General features: G+C 35.6%; 1 protein-coding gene and 1 long non-coding RNA gene across 3 annotated transcripts in view; one reads left to right on the top strand and one right to left on the bottom strand.

The window, feature by feature from the left end:
* The window catches only part of LOC148109557 (uncharacterized), a 296,308-nt gene that overhangs the window by 111,623 nt on the left and 169,517 nt on the right, over window positions 1-15,168 (top strand). The window lies entirely within an intron of this gene.
* Window positions 1-15,168, bottom strand: part of LOC123775908 (transmembrane protease serine 11D) — a 41,738-nt gene that overhangs the window by 1,099 nt on the left and 25,471 nt on the right. The window contains exons 5-9 of the mRNA XM_045771509.2: window positions 13,766-13,923; window positions 9,957-9,995; window positions 7,214-7,391; window positions 3,582-3,841; window positions 2,310-2,452 (exon numbers count right to left, since the gene is read on the bottom strand). Of these exons, the coding sequence (XP_045627465.2) occupies window positions 2,310-2,452; window positions 3,582-3,841; window positions 7,214-7,391; window positions 9,957-9,995; window positions 13,766-13,923 (778 nt within the window). The remainder of the gene's footprint in view (window positions 1-2,309; window positions 2,453-3,581; window positions 3,842-7,213; window positions 7,392-9,956; window positions 9,996-13,765; window positions 13,924-15,168) is intronic.

Raw genomic sequence — 15,168 nt, 5'->3', positions numbered from 1 at the left:
TGGAGCCCTCTACTTATCAACCATATGACTTTCAGTAAGCTGTTTAATGCTAGCTCTCTCTGCCTCAGTTTCCTCATCTGCGAATAATGTTTCTGTATGTATAAATGAGTTTAACATATACAACACTTTCAGTACAGCCTGGCATTTAGTCTGTACTAATAAAAGTCAGCTATTACCAAGGGTGCTTTTAGAATAGTTTGCTATTCATTTGACTACTCTTCATAGCTAGCTCTTCATACCTACTTAATTACTGGTCTAGATGGGGAGAAGTGTCAGCGTGTGAATCACCAACTTGCATGGCAAGCACTGCATGGAGCTGGTTGGCACCGGCCTCCTTTGGGTTGTGTGTTTGTGTTCCAGTTAACCAGTTGTCAGTGCTTTTTCATCATTGTGTTTTTGTTGCAATTTTTTCTTTCTAGTAAGGCATTTCTCTGCATAATATCTTACCAAGAGTGGGCAAACAGGTGTTAAACTAAGAGGCACAAGTAATTTTCCCCATTAACTGGAGAGCTTCACTGCCTGATTGTGCAGACATTTGAGCTCATGTTCTCTCTTCTAGATTATAGCTTTGATGAGTGCAAGGAACACATTGCTGTGCTAGCACAATATCTGGCACACAGAAAATAATTAATACATTTTCTTTGAATGAATGAATGAATGAATGAATGAACGAACTGAAACAAGTATCTCATAAGCTCTTTTGTAAAGTGCTATTTCTTTTTGTGGCACAAACTCTATGTATTGTATTATTTCAGTTGAAAATTACTGGGTCTGGAGTAGAACACACAGGAGAAATTTCATGATGAGTTAAGGCTTGTTCTGGGCTTGAGGGGAAGAGCAGAATTTGTGTATGCAGAAGGTAAGGGGCATCTTGAGTAAAGCATGAGTAAGTGTTCTCTACCACAAGGACATCTCCACTTAAAGGGGAAAGGCCAATGGGTAGTTAATGGTATTTTGAAAACTGATAAGCAGCTCCTCTCCATTTACACATAGCTTGCAGTTAATAAAAATGTTTAATTTTGGGAAAATGCCCATAGCTTGGGATCTTTGAAAAAACTGTGGAAGAGCTACTTCTTATCTACTTTTTCAAGAATGTGAGCACTAAATATAAAAATCACTAATGTTTGAGGAAAAAATAAACCTGATTTTTCTGCATACAGTTTGCCCCAGGGAACAGCAGCAGATTCCTCAAGAAAAGACTAATTTTTCTTAAATTTCCAGAAATGTAATTTCTGATAGTAAGTAGTTGTTCCCATTACTATATGGGGTTTCAGACATAGGATTAAAATCTACAAAAGGATATAATCCACATTAATTGTTTTGATAATTTAATTAAAATGTTAGTATTAAAACCCTATTCTAGGGGCGCCTGGGTGGCACAGTGGTTAAGTGTCTGCCTTCGGCTCAGGGCGTGATCCCGGCGTTATGGGATCGAGCCCCACATCAGGCTCCTCCGCCAGGAGCCTGCTTCTTCCTCTCCCACTCCCCCTGCTTGTGTTCCCTCTCTCGCTGGCTGTCTCTATCTCTGTTGAATAAATAAATAAAATCTTTTAAAAAAAAATAAAACCGTATTCTAATTACTAAGATTTTCATAGTTATTTGTATTTTTATGTTTGGTTGAAAATGACAAGCTAGATCTAAATAGCCTCCCCCCCCCCCAATTTGTGCTGTTTTACAGTTAAGGAAACTGTTATAACTCAAGTAACTAAGCTTTCTGTGCACATTTCCTGTCTTCAAGGTGCTGATATTCAGGTGTTTTTTTTATATTTTAAAATCAATTATTTTCTATGACTCTTAGATGAGTGATTAATTTATTTAAACCTTTATAGTGATTGAAAGTTTGAGATTGAAACTATATTTTTTTCAGAGATTTAAATTATTAACATCAGTGGTCATGGTCTAGGTTAACAACAGTAAAAATAGCTGAGATGGCTGAGATTTCTTTGTTGTTTAGCGCATGCCTGACATAGTTAATCTTGATCTAATCTTTAATGTTACTTTTAGTTCCATACTACTATTATCCCCATTTTATAGATAAAAGCATTGGTTATAAAGGTTAAGGAATTCAAAAGCAGTTCTGTCTTGTTCTTGAGCTTGGATGGTTAAACACTCTGGAGACACTTTGGTTTCTCAAAATTAGTGTTGGATCAGCTTCATAAGAGTTTTAACTCCAAAATCTAGATAATAAATTTTTAGAGGATCAGGGCTGTGTATTATAATTGTGTTACCTCTATGCCTATCACAGTATCACATGCTAGTAAGTACTTATAAACTTGGATAATGATGTGATAACATTGTCATGAACTTACCCGGCATGCATCCACTCCACCTTGAGGTAGACCAGCACACAGCATTCCAGGCAAGACAGCTCCATTATAACTAGTGGGTGCGTTACATACGTCATTACTTATTATTCTGACCCGTGCTTGCTGTAGCTCTGAAACTGTGTTACCTGTAAAGTATAAAAGCAGAAATAAAATGGATAAATTAATAACTCTATGGCAAATATGTGAAGGAATAAATGTATCCCAAACACTGTTTCTTATTTAGTGAAGGAGTCTATTGAAGATGTAAGTAGGAGTTTCTTTTCAGCAAATAGTCCTATAGTAGAGTAGAATAACCCCTTTACACAGATCAATTTTATTTTATTTTTTTCCTTTAACTTTGTGATGCAGTGCTCCTTAGACCTTGAGAGCAAAACAAATCTGCTATTGACTAGTAGCATTTAAGTTATTCACGGACTGACTTTGAATTGGAAAAACAACATATTGAGTAACCTTTAATCTAGCAATGAAAGAGAAACAAGTATGGTTTCAAGGCTAAAGAACTAATTTATTTTATATTGATGTTCCTTCAAAGTGACACTGCCATTTTTGTGATTGGTACAAATTTTATCTATTTTACCAAATTACTTTGGGTCATGAAAACACAGTGAGATATTTTCTAGGACAATTAAGCCTTCATATTATTCCTTGGAGATACAATCTACAACATGAGCTGAAGCATGTGGAGATTGTTAATGCTATCCTTCCACACCCTGGCTAATATTCTTATTTTCACCATGGCCCTATTTGTTCTTTCACATTGCCCTCATTTTTATGCCTATTTTATTCATTCAATAAACAAGAGTGAGCAATGCTTATGTACATGTAGAGTTTCTTGCTCTAGAGGCAGGATTCATTTCATCTCAGAATACCTTAATGGTTGTTAATACCTTAGAGGGCGTTAAGACTCTTAGAGAATACCTATCTGAATATTCTTTTCAACTTTTAAAAAATTTCTTTATAGGGGAGACATTTGAGACCTATAGAGTCTCTGGATCATTGAAGAACTCATGTTTCTTCATCACTTTCGTTTACATGTCCCTCTTACTATGTTTGAGAATTCCCCATAGTTTATAGGGACATTGCTTTGCTATGCTGAGGAAACTCAGTAATAACTAGAGCTTGGGCTCTTCAGAATATAAGATGGTTCCTTCCATAGAAATGTCCTTCAGGTGTTCCCTAATTTAAAAAAAATTATATAACACCAAGTACCAGGAGATTTTTTTGTTGTTGTTTTATTTTTGCTGAGACACTTACCACCAAGTTCTCGAGATCCCCATCCTGTTACATAAGCAGAAGAACCAGGTGGAATATTCTGGGTAGCCTCTGGGAGACACACCCTATGGATATTTTTGGTAAAGTTGATGCCTCCATCGAGTTGTATAGCTGCAATATCATTTTCATGAGTGGCAGGATTATAATTGTTATGGATTAAAATAGTCCTTATTCTTCTTCTCTGTTTAGGAAATGGTATTGAAACACCAAAGGTGGCAGTCCATTGACGAGGATCAGATTGGCTAAAAAAAATATGAAAACATACTTTGAAAGGGAATTTGTGAGCGTTTCAAATATTTGAATTTTGTGTTTGTCATTCTTGTCACCAGCTAGCAGCTATTTGACCAATATCTCTTTGGTGTATATTTCTGGATTACATAGCTAGTAAATGAATGATCATTTATCTAAAGGATCTGTGAATTGGGGGTTGAATAACTCAATGTTGCTCCTAAGGTTGAATAAAAATGAAATGTAATCACATAATAATGTAAGAGTTTTGTGGAATTTAGATAGAGATGATACAGAAATAAAAATTATATGTCCAAGAAATAATTTTATAAGGTACAGTAGCTTATATAAGAGTGAATGCTAGTTAAAAATACTAAAGAAAAAAGTAGTTTACAACAAGCGAATTACATGAATTTTTCATATTGAGCTTCTTTTGCTCAGGGTCTTTACAGAGAAGATTCTAAAGATATTCTCCATCTCTTTCTTCCCTCCTTTTTTTTTTTTTTAATCCAGCAAGTGAATAAGAGCATGATTTTGGAAAAAGTTACATTTAGATTTAAATCTAGGCATGCCATGCATTACAAGTGTTATTTAGGGCAACTTATTTCCTATCTCTAATTCTTAGTTTATTTTTGCATAAAATGTGATTGATGATATGCTCTCACACAGTTTGTAAGTATTGAGACAAGTGTGTCAAGCACAGTGTTTGGTGCACAAAGTAAGCACTCAATGCAGGTAACTGTTATTTTCATTAGAGTTGAACAAGTCATTACTAAGTGTCTACTTTGTATAAGAAACAGTGCGAGTGTCTGGGAATAAAACTATAAATAACTATACTACAGCATATATATATAATATATAGCACATATATAAAATATATAGCATATATAAATATATATTTATATATAACTATGCTATAGCATATATAATAATTTATATATAATATATAATATATTATTATAAAACATAAATAATATAGTATATAATACAATGTATAATAATGGTTTATGATAATATTTATATTATAAATAATATAAAAATATAAATAACTATAAAAAGACAAAAGGCATCTGAATCAACAAAGAAGAAGTACAACTTTCACTATTTGCAGATGATATGATACTATAACTAGAAAACCTGAAAGACTCCACCAAAAAAACTGCTAGAACTGATAAACAAATTCAGTAAAGTTGCAGGATACAAAAATCAACATACGGAAATCTGCTGTATTTCTATACAACAGTAATGAAGCAGCAGAAAAAGAAATTAGGGAATTAATCCCATCTACAATTGCACCAAAACCAGGACAATATCTAGAAATAAACCTAACCAAAAAGGTGAAAGAGCTGTACTCTGAAAACTATTAAAACACTGATGAAAGAAATTGAAGATGACACAAAGAAATGAAAAGACATTCCATGCTTATGGATTGGAATGGCAAATATTATTAAAATGTCTATATACCCAAAGCAATCTACACATTAACACAATCCCTATCAAAAGATCAACAGCATTTTTTACAGAACTACAATAAGCAATCCTAAAATTTGTATGGAATCACAAAAGACTCCCAATAGCCAAAGCAATCTTGAAAAAGAAAAGCGGGAGGCATCACAATTCTGGACTTCAAATTATATTACAAAGCTGTAATAATCAAAACAGCATGGTACTGGCACAAAAATAGGCATGGAGATCAATAGAACAGAACAGGAAACCCGGAAATGAACTGACAATTATACAGTCAATTAATCTTTGACAAAGCAGGAAAGATGTTCCAACCATTTAAAATCATGAACTCCTTTGGTAATCATTGGTGGTATTTATAACTGGCTTTCATTATAGTGATATCCTTTACTTAGCTTTTGGTGTGTGTGGAGGGCTTAGAATCCAGTACAGTTTATATTACATCCTTGATTATGCTAAGTGCCTCCTAATACAAGTATTTGCATTCCTGGTTCCCACACTCAGAGGTGATTAAAATCAATTAGTGCCATTGTTCTTTGGCCTTTCAGGTGACGATAAAGATTGAACCTTGAGCTCCAGCCAGACTGCATTATTCTCTTTCCCTGGATTCTGCCTACTTTTTCAGGTTTCAGTGCATTTGCTCAATCTGCTTCTTCTTCCTAAAATGTTAATATCCCTTCCTCCATTTCTTCCCGTTGGAATTCTGAAAAATCTTCACTATTTCTAAGAAGTCCTTTGCAGATTTGAAGGTACTGCTGCATAATACAGTGCCTGTTACAAAACTATTAAGAGGGAGTAAAGTTTAAGAAGACGAGTGTGCAGTGCTCTTAAACCTGAAAAAGTAGGTGGAATCCAGGGGAAGAGAGTAACTCAATCTGGCTGGAGCTCAAGGTTCATGCTTTGAGAAGTAAGTCTGGACTGATCGGATAGGAGGGCTTTGGGTATGTGGTAAGTTGGATTTTAGGCTGTGGATATTCAGTGAGTCTGAGAAGAGAATAGATATGGTCAGAGGCACATTTGATTGAGATCAACTTCACTTTTCTGAGTGAACATTTTGAGTTTAGTTCCCAGCAACTGTAGAGGTCTAGGGTGCTCCAATAATAAGGTGTGTCTGTACCTAACAGATTTTAGTCATCTAAGTCTAAAGTCCTTCTATTCTGAGTAAGTTTATGCATCCTGTTCTCCCCTGGCAGATTATTACCCTCATGTTAGCAATAGCCTTTAGTCACATCAATGAAGAATTTTCTATAAGTTGTTTAAATTCATTTTATTTCTGCTACTCACTGTTATTGATCATTATTTTTGTTCATGTCTATCTCTACATTAGAATGTCAGCTCTTTTAAAGTATAGGCAGTGTTTAATTAGCTTCTGCGATAACACTGGGCTCATAGTAGATATTCAATAATTGTTTTGAAAGAATTAGTTAATGGCATACGCCATCAGTGGGCTGATCAGCTTATATGATATAATGTGAAAATTTCCTGTAGCAATTCATTTTGCTAACACTTAACATATGTTTACATTAGTGTATTTGATCCAATCAAAAACACTAAGACGTAGATAATAGTATGTTCCTAATTTGGGGGGAAAAAAAAGACGCTTATAAAGGTTCAATAAATTTCCCAAGCTTTCATAGCGAGGATTTAAATTAAATATGCTGACATATAAATCATTGTTCTTTGCCCTGATGCCATACTATTACCTGAAACAGAAAAATAGGATTAAATTAGCAAGCTGAAGGAGAAAAAAAATGTATTTGCTATCATGAATAGGAAGAAAAGACTCATTATTATTATTATTATTTGCATTCAATTATTTTTAGCATAATCCAATTATGTTCAGTCCTTGGGGTATGGGTGGAGTTCTTTTGTGTATGTCTCTCCTAGTTGTTCCCAGATGGGTAGGTAAGCTGCGGCCTCACCTTCTGAAGCAGTGAGCTGCTGTCAGGACCCACATGCTACTGATTAGGACTCCTCCACAATGGTGAACATTATTCATCTGTAGACTGACTTGCCATGGCCAGTCTCCTTCTTCAGCCTTCGTGCCTCCTAGGATCCTCTCCTCAGACAAAGTTATTAGGTCTGGACGGGCCCCACATCCTATTGAGAAAAGGGCATTAATGGGCTGGGAAGATCATGATTCATTTACATTTGGCGATGCTGCCAGAGTCTCTACGCCTTTTAGAACTTTTCTGTCTTTTATGTATTCTTCCCCAGAACATGCTAGCCTTTCCAAAAGCATGATTAGTATGTTATTTTTTAGAGTACTTATGTCACTATTGTTGACTATAGACTGCATTTTAGAGAATATTTCTGAACTTAACATGGCTTTAAATTCTGGAGCTCCTTCAGAGTTCTCTGGAGTTTCTCATGAATGGAAGTTAAGATGATCAGTGCTGGATGTTACAGCTTCGGCTGCAAGTTCACTGGGAAATTTCCAACTTCTCTCCAGCTTTGCTATTCAAAAGTGTGGTCTGTGGACCTGCAGTATGGGCATACCCTGGAAGTTTGTTAGAAATGTTGCCACTGTGTGAAAATAACCTAAGGTTCTGTCAATGGATGAATGGGTTAAGAGAATGTTTATGTGTATATTTACACACACACACACACTCACACACACACACACACGGATATTAGTCAGCCTTAAAAAAGAGGGAAATCCTGTTGTTTGTAACAACATGGATGAACTGGAGGGTATAATGCTAAGTAAAATAAGCCAGACAAATACTGCATGGTACCTCTTATATGTTGTGGAATCTTAAAAAAAAAAAAGTCAGACTCCTAGAAAGAAAGAGTAGAAAGTAGTTGCCAGGGGCTGGAGGGTGGGAGAAATGGGGAGAATCCAGTAAAAGTGTAAAAACTTTCAGCTATAAGGTTAATAAGGTCTGAGGATCTAGGGTGTAACATGGTGACTATAGTTGATAACACTGTATTGTATAATTGAAAATTGCTAGGAATATAGAACTTAAATGTTCTTACTAAACAAAAGGGGGGCTAAAAATGTGAGGTGATAAATATGTTAACTAGATGGAATCTTTTCATAATGTATACATATAATAAATCATGATTTGTGTACTTTAAATATCTTATAATTTTGTCAGTTATACCTCAAAAAAAAAAAATTGACTCTAAGACCTGTATCAGGGAACAAATCAGAAGCTGCATTCCCCTCTTCCCCAACTTTATTGTGGAATAATTGACAAATACAATTCTGTATATTTAAAATGTATAGTGTGATGAGTTGATATACACATACATTGTTGATTACCAAGATCAAGACAACCAACACCTCCACCACCGCACATAATTAACTCTTGTGTGAATGTGGTGAGAATGCTTAAGATCTCCTCTCAGCAACTTTCAAGCATACAATATTGTATTATTAATCATAGTCATCATGCTGTATGTTAGGTCCTCAGAACTTATTAGAAGCTATATTCTAATGAGTGATTCATGTGTACATTGAAGTTGGAGGAAAACTGCCCTTATCAAGAAATCTCCATAGTGGTGATTCAACTCATCATGGAAGTCCCAGTCCACCTCCATAACTGACTCTATATTACCAAATGTGCCCTTGGAAAAGAGTTACTTCAGGTCCACAGAATATTCTTGAGGCTGAGAGTTTCTAAGTATCTAGATGAGATTTAAACATCTTAAGAGAGAAAGCCCATGAGTACTCCAATAGCTGAAGCTGAAATGATCATTCCAGTCCTCTCAATTCCCATTCCCATTCCCATGATTTATTTCCTTTTTTTCAGTCTATTACTAAGAAATTAGAAGTAAATCACCAACAACAGTTTCAATTGCTTTAAAGTAGTGACACTGCTTCAATAGGACATCCATCCAAAGACATTTTTTCCTAACAGACTTTCCAGATAAAGGAGGGCCAGATTTCCATTAAGAGTATACACAGAACAGAAGTTCCTCTGTTGCATCCTTCAACCAAATTCCTTAGTAAATTACTTAAGCACATTTTCTTTAAAAAGAAGCATGCATTAAATATCTAATGAAGTTGAGAAACACCCATAAACGTAGCATTACCTTGTAACATCACTTACTTATTTGAGATTGGCCAGCTATTGAGGTACACTGAACTAATTTCTAACTACATTTCATCACCAGAGAAAGAAACAGCTGTTTTCTAGGGATTGTATTTCTGCTGTCCTAGCCTGAGAGTATACAGAATGACATTGGAAAGTAGTGACTTTTTCTTCAGATTAGAGACATAAAACTGACAACACTTTTATAATTTTTTAAATTATACTTTTTGATTAACTTAAATCCACAGCAAAGCAGGCTATTCTGGTGGTCAGGAGGAGCCATATAAATGGTGTCACCAAACATAATTTACAAGTCTACAGAAATGCTACCACAGACTCAGGGTAGGAAAAGCTTCCCAAAGCTGCCAAGAAAATTTTCCTGAGGTCAAACTTGACACAGAATTCCCCTGCTTCCACCTCCTTCTTCTAAAAGGAGGGAAAAACCTAAACATCACTCTATGGGTCAGTGGAATCAGCAATGTCTTCTCAACAGCGGCCCACAAGAGTGAACTAAGAATAAAGATAGCACCTCAATAGAAACTACCTTGGCAAAGAGCACAAATACTTGAATGTTTACTATTTATATTTTGGTAAACCGTTTTTATAAGATAATTTTGAAACTTACCTTCAGTGAAAATGTGTACTGTATCCTGGTCAGTAATTGCTGGTATTAAAAAGAAAGAGTGTAAGATCAATACAATAAGGATTGTATATTATTTCACCTTAATTTCTTAAATGTCATCCTCAAACAACCATCATCAGAATCACTCAGAGAGCTGATAAGATACAGATTTCTAGGCTTCATCTTAGACCTGCTGAAAGTCTTTGAATCATAAGCCCCAGAAATCTCTGTGTTTACAATCTTCCCCACATTTATTGTTACTTTAAAAAAAATTTTTTTATTATGTTATGTTAGTCACCATACAATACATCATTAGTTTTTGATGCAATGTTCCATGATTCATTGTTTGCGTATAACATCCAGTGCTCCATGCAATACATGCCCTCCTTAATACCCATCACTGGGCTAACCCATCCCCCCACCCCCTCCCCTCTAAAACCCTCAGTTTGTTTCCCAGAGTCCATAGTCTCTCGTGGTTCATTCCCCCTTCAGTTATTTATATTAAAGTTTGTGTTTAATTTCTTCTCAAACACTAAAACATACTTAAAAGATGTTTAAAAGATATTCCTGCTATCAAGTCATTCGGTTTAGTTGGGAAAACAGAAACATAAGCAAGTTGTTGAGATACGATGTAATAAATGTATAAGAGAAGTTAAATTTTCATTTACTTGAATATAATATATGTAGGTATATATAGATATATCTGTACTACACTACTGATACTATTCTTGGTACAGCAGGTATAACAGTGAGCAAAATACAGGAGGTCTTCCCTCACATAATTTACAGCTAGAAACTAAGGAATCATTCAAATAAATTCAAGTGCAAAGTGGAGAGGAGAAAGGTGAGGGCGATCACGCTACCTGAGAGATTCACCGGGTTATCATACTGAGGAAAACATTTGAGCTGTATTTTGAAGACCTAAAAGGAACTTTCCAGGCAGACAAGCAGTACAAAGGTATTCCAGGTGAAAGTGTAGTGGGTACAAGTGCATGGAGATGTATGATGTTTGTGGAGTAATCCCGTCAGTAGAGCTAGCAGTGCAAGCGCGCATGAAGGGAGATGGTGGGAGGTCCCAGACAGAAAATATCTTGATGGCAGATAGTGAATGTCTGTTGTAGTTTAAGGTCTGCTTACAGAACCATTTTTTCTGCACATCCTACAACCATCTCAAACTCAGTGTGACCAAATTTACTCCAAATTTGCTACTTATGTTCTATTGCCTCCTTTAGAAAATGACCCCACTTCTACCAGTGGCTAGGAATCTGAAACTGTCTCTAATTCCTCCCTTTCTGTCATTTTCACATGTTATTGGTTTTCAGATTTTGTACTTTCTAGCCTCTAACAATCCTTTGCAGTCGGCCCATTCTCCCCATCCCTTTGGCTGCTACTTTAGTTCGTGCTTTCATCATCTTACATCTATACTACTATAATAACCTTCAGTCTGGATTCCCTGCCTCCCCCTGTGCACTTTTCAAGATGTCTGTCTCTACTTTACCAGCCCGTTATTTTTTTTCTAAAAATGTATGTCAGATCATATCTTTCCTTGCTTGAAAACTTTAAATGAGAAATCAGCTTATTTCCTATAATACATCTCAGAAAGGTTTTCATACTTTCTAAAATCAGTTTATCCAAACTTCCTTGCTGCCAGAAGTTTCACAGGATTTGAGAATCATATCTGCTTTGTAAGTGTCACAGGAGCCCAAACATCTTTTTGGAGGCAGGAAATAAGAACTGGCCAGTCCTTTTCATTTTTTGAACAAGAGAGACTTGAGTTCAAATCCCAACTCCCCTACATGTTGATTGTAGGACCCTGGGTAATTCTCTGTCTTTTCTGAGTGGGAACAATAAAAGTATAAGATATGGTTGTTGTGAGGATTAAGCAAACTGTAATGGAGGGGATCAGTCAGGAAGGGCACAACAAACCATGGGGCTAGAGCAGTGGCCTGCAAGTCCTTGCTGTGCTAAGGGTTAACTCTTCCATTACAGGGGATGAACCGGGAGTCCAGGATACGGATGGGAGGATTTGAAGAGGTGAGGGAGACACCTTTGTGGGCGTGGTGGAGTGGTGGCTTACCAACACATAGGAAAACATTTCAGTACCTTAACAACTAGTATAGCTATAACAGGTATATACTGATTGAATACAGTCCAGTGTGGGGGTGACCAAATTCCTCTAATGTTGAGCTTGTTATGAAAGCATCATGGTTTATTAAGGTAGCAGTGCATGACAAAGTTGGAGGGAGGTCCTTAAATTCTATGCACATTTTAAGTAAGTTTTTTTTTAAGTCATACAAGGAATATCTTTTTTTTAAAGATTTTATTTCTTAGAGAGAGAGACAGAGAGAGAGCAAAAGCAGGGGGAGCAGCAGAGGGAGAGGGAGAAGCAGGCTCTCTACTGAGCAGGGAGCCCAATGCAGGGCTCAATCTTAGGACCTGGGATCATCACCTGAGCCGAAGGCAGACACCCAACATCTGAGCCACCCGGGAAACCCTCATACAAGAGATATTAATAGAGTGTCTGTTATATGCTAGATACTGGTAGTAGAAAGACATTGGGATGAGCAAGACAGACTGGTTCTTGCCTTCAGGAAGCTTACAGAACAGGATGAAAACAAACAATACAAAAAACACTCAAATTATTTTGTAGTTCCGATTGTGATAAATGTTATGAAAGAAAATGAAGAAGTCCGTGACACAGGTAAATAATTGAGTAATGGAAGTTAGAACAGGCTTACATTAGAAAGCAGTGAATCAGATGAGACCTGATGGATGCAAGGGGATGATCTAGTGAGTGTCATAAGAAACTGGAACAATGTATGCAAAGGCCCTGAGACAGGAAGGAGAGGAGTTTGGCAGGTGGAGAAAATGAAAGTGTGACCGGATTATGGTGAATGAGGAAAAGTGGTATAATAAGTAGCTGAAGGGGTAAGTATGAACCAGATCATGCAGTGCTTTAAATGAGATGGACATACCATTTATTGTCCAAACCAGGACAATTAGGGTTCAATATTGATAATGGTTCTTGGACAATTGGCATGAACTGGGACTGTCCTGGGTAAGCCAGGAAATATGGTATTCTAATTACAGTTATTTTTTTGTTTGCTTGTTTTGTTTATTTGTGGGAAGTCATGGGAAGCTTTTAAGTAATATTGAAATTGTGTTTTAAAATACTTCCTTGATCTATGTGGACAGTAGTTTGGAAGGTGCCAAGAAAGTATTACAAAGAATAGTATGGAGGCTAGTGCAGTAGTTTAAGTCAGAAATGGTGTTGACTTGGATCAGAGTGGTAGCTATGGGGATGGAAAAAAATGGAAATAGATTCAAGACAGGCAGAGGTACAGATATTTTTGGAGAGGAGTTAGGGATGTTGCTTACTGTAGATGTAGAAAATCTTCTAATTTCCTCCTTTATTCGACAAGCATTTATCAGATACCTTCCAATTACACGCTGTGTTCTGGATGACACGGAGTGTTAATTAAATTGTTCTCTGACCTTGAACAGCTATTTACCATTTCTATAACACACCTACAGATTGAACACCCGACAACAATATCTCTCATAAGGAGTGTTGAGAGGGAAAATTAATAAAAGAATTTTTAGCTAATAAAATTTACTATATGAATGCTAAATGATTCTTTAAACGTTAGAATGTTTTACATTGGAAAACTATGCATTATGTTTACCTTTATAGTATATTGTTTTCATAAAGTTTAATTCTAAGGAAAGTTAATCTCATTAAATTAAAACATGAATTATAATTGGTTAAGTTGATATATTGGGATAAAATGGTAAAAAAAAAAGGTACTTGCATGTTATCTCAGTTGAAGGGTTTATTTCCAAGTTTCCAGAGTTACTCAGCATTTGGTGTAAAACAGACTCAATTCTGCTTTTCATTGATGCTCCATTGTTATTTCTAGTGAATTTAAATTTCATGACAACATCTGCTATCACACCATTATCCTCTTGCCTGAAATCCATAAATATATTAAAAATAAATAATTATAATTTTATGCTATTCTGTTTATATACTCATTGATTAAACATCAAAAAATTCACTTGGGGGAATTTAACGTTAGAACAGATTCACATAACAGTGTTTGCATATTTAATGATATATCACAATGCTATTTCACAAATATTTGATCTCAAAGCATGGTACACTGTATCCACTATTCAGTATAGCTGGCTTTGAAGTTCAGACTGCCAGGGTTTGAACATCAGCTCTGCCATTTACTGTTTGACTTTGGTAAGTTATTTGTTTCTTAATCTTTCTGTATCAAAGTCTCCTTACATTAAAATGGGTTGTTATGAAGATTATGTGAATAAATACAAGCAAAACTTTTGGAAGAGTATATAGCATATAGCAAGTGCACTGTAAGTATTAGTTATTATTAGACTTCACAAAAATCTTCAAAAAAAAAAACAACAAATGAAAAAAACCTTACCTCATTAAACAAACCTATAAAGAGAAGAGGTTCCAAATTTATGTGATTTAAAGGCTCTGGTTAATTTTCTAGTACCTAAATGCATTAATGTGGCTACAAAGTCTTATGTTAGAATTTTATCTCTATATCAGTTAGCCACAGATATTCTCCACAATGATCCTTAATAATTTGACTAAAGGCTACAATTATCAAAAATCGATATAATTTCCACTTCCTTACATGTAAATTACCATGTAAATCATTTCCCCCACCTAACATTGGCATCTTCTTTTCTGAAAATGTGCAATAGACAAATTTGTCTCTCATATTCATTCTAGGCCTCTTCCTCTCCTCTCAATTGTCAGTGCTGCCATAATATTCATTCCAGATAATTAATTTAATATTTACTTAGCAAATGTTAAATAGTCACCTTCTTGTGCTAGGCACTGTTATTAGTTTCAGAAATTAAAGGTGACCAAGATTCACTCTTGCCATTGTCATGTATTTTGCAGTTTAGATAGAGGAGCAGACACTGAAGAAATAATTGTAGCTTCCATTTCTGGCAACATGAAAGCCTAAATAATTAAAAAAACCCACTTCTCCATATAAAATAACCAGAAATGCTCGATAAAATATAATACATTTCATTTGAAATGCAAAGCTACACTCCCATTAAAGTAAGGGAAATCTTGGAAGACCAAAAATAAAGAACATGAATATTATGTAGTAAGCACTAGAATACCCAACAGGCTTGAGTTGTACCGTTTGCATGGATACTGGAGAGAAGG

Source organism: Ursus americanus, chromosome 8 (genome assembly GCF_024610735.1).
Source record: "Ursus americanus isolate L20-20 chromosome 8, mUrsAme1.1.p, whole genome shotgun sequence".
NCBI lineage: Eukaryota > Metazoa > Chordata > Mammalia > Carnivora > Ursidae > Ursus > Ursus americanus.
Note: the sequence above shows the minus strand (reverse complement) of the source record. Positions and strands in the feature narration are given on the sequence as shown.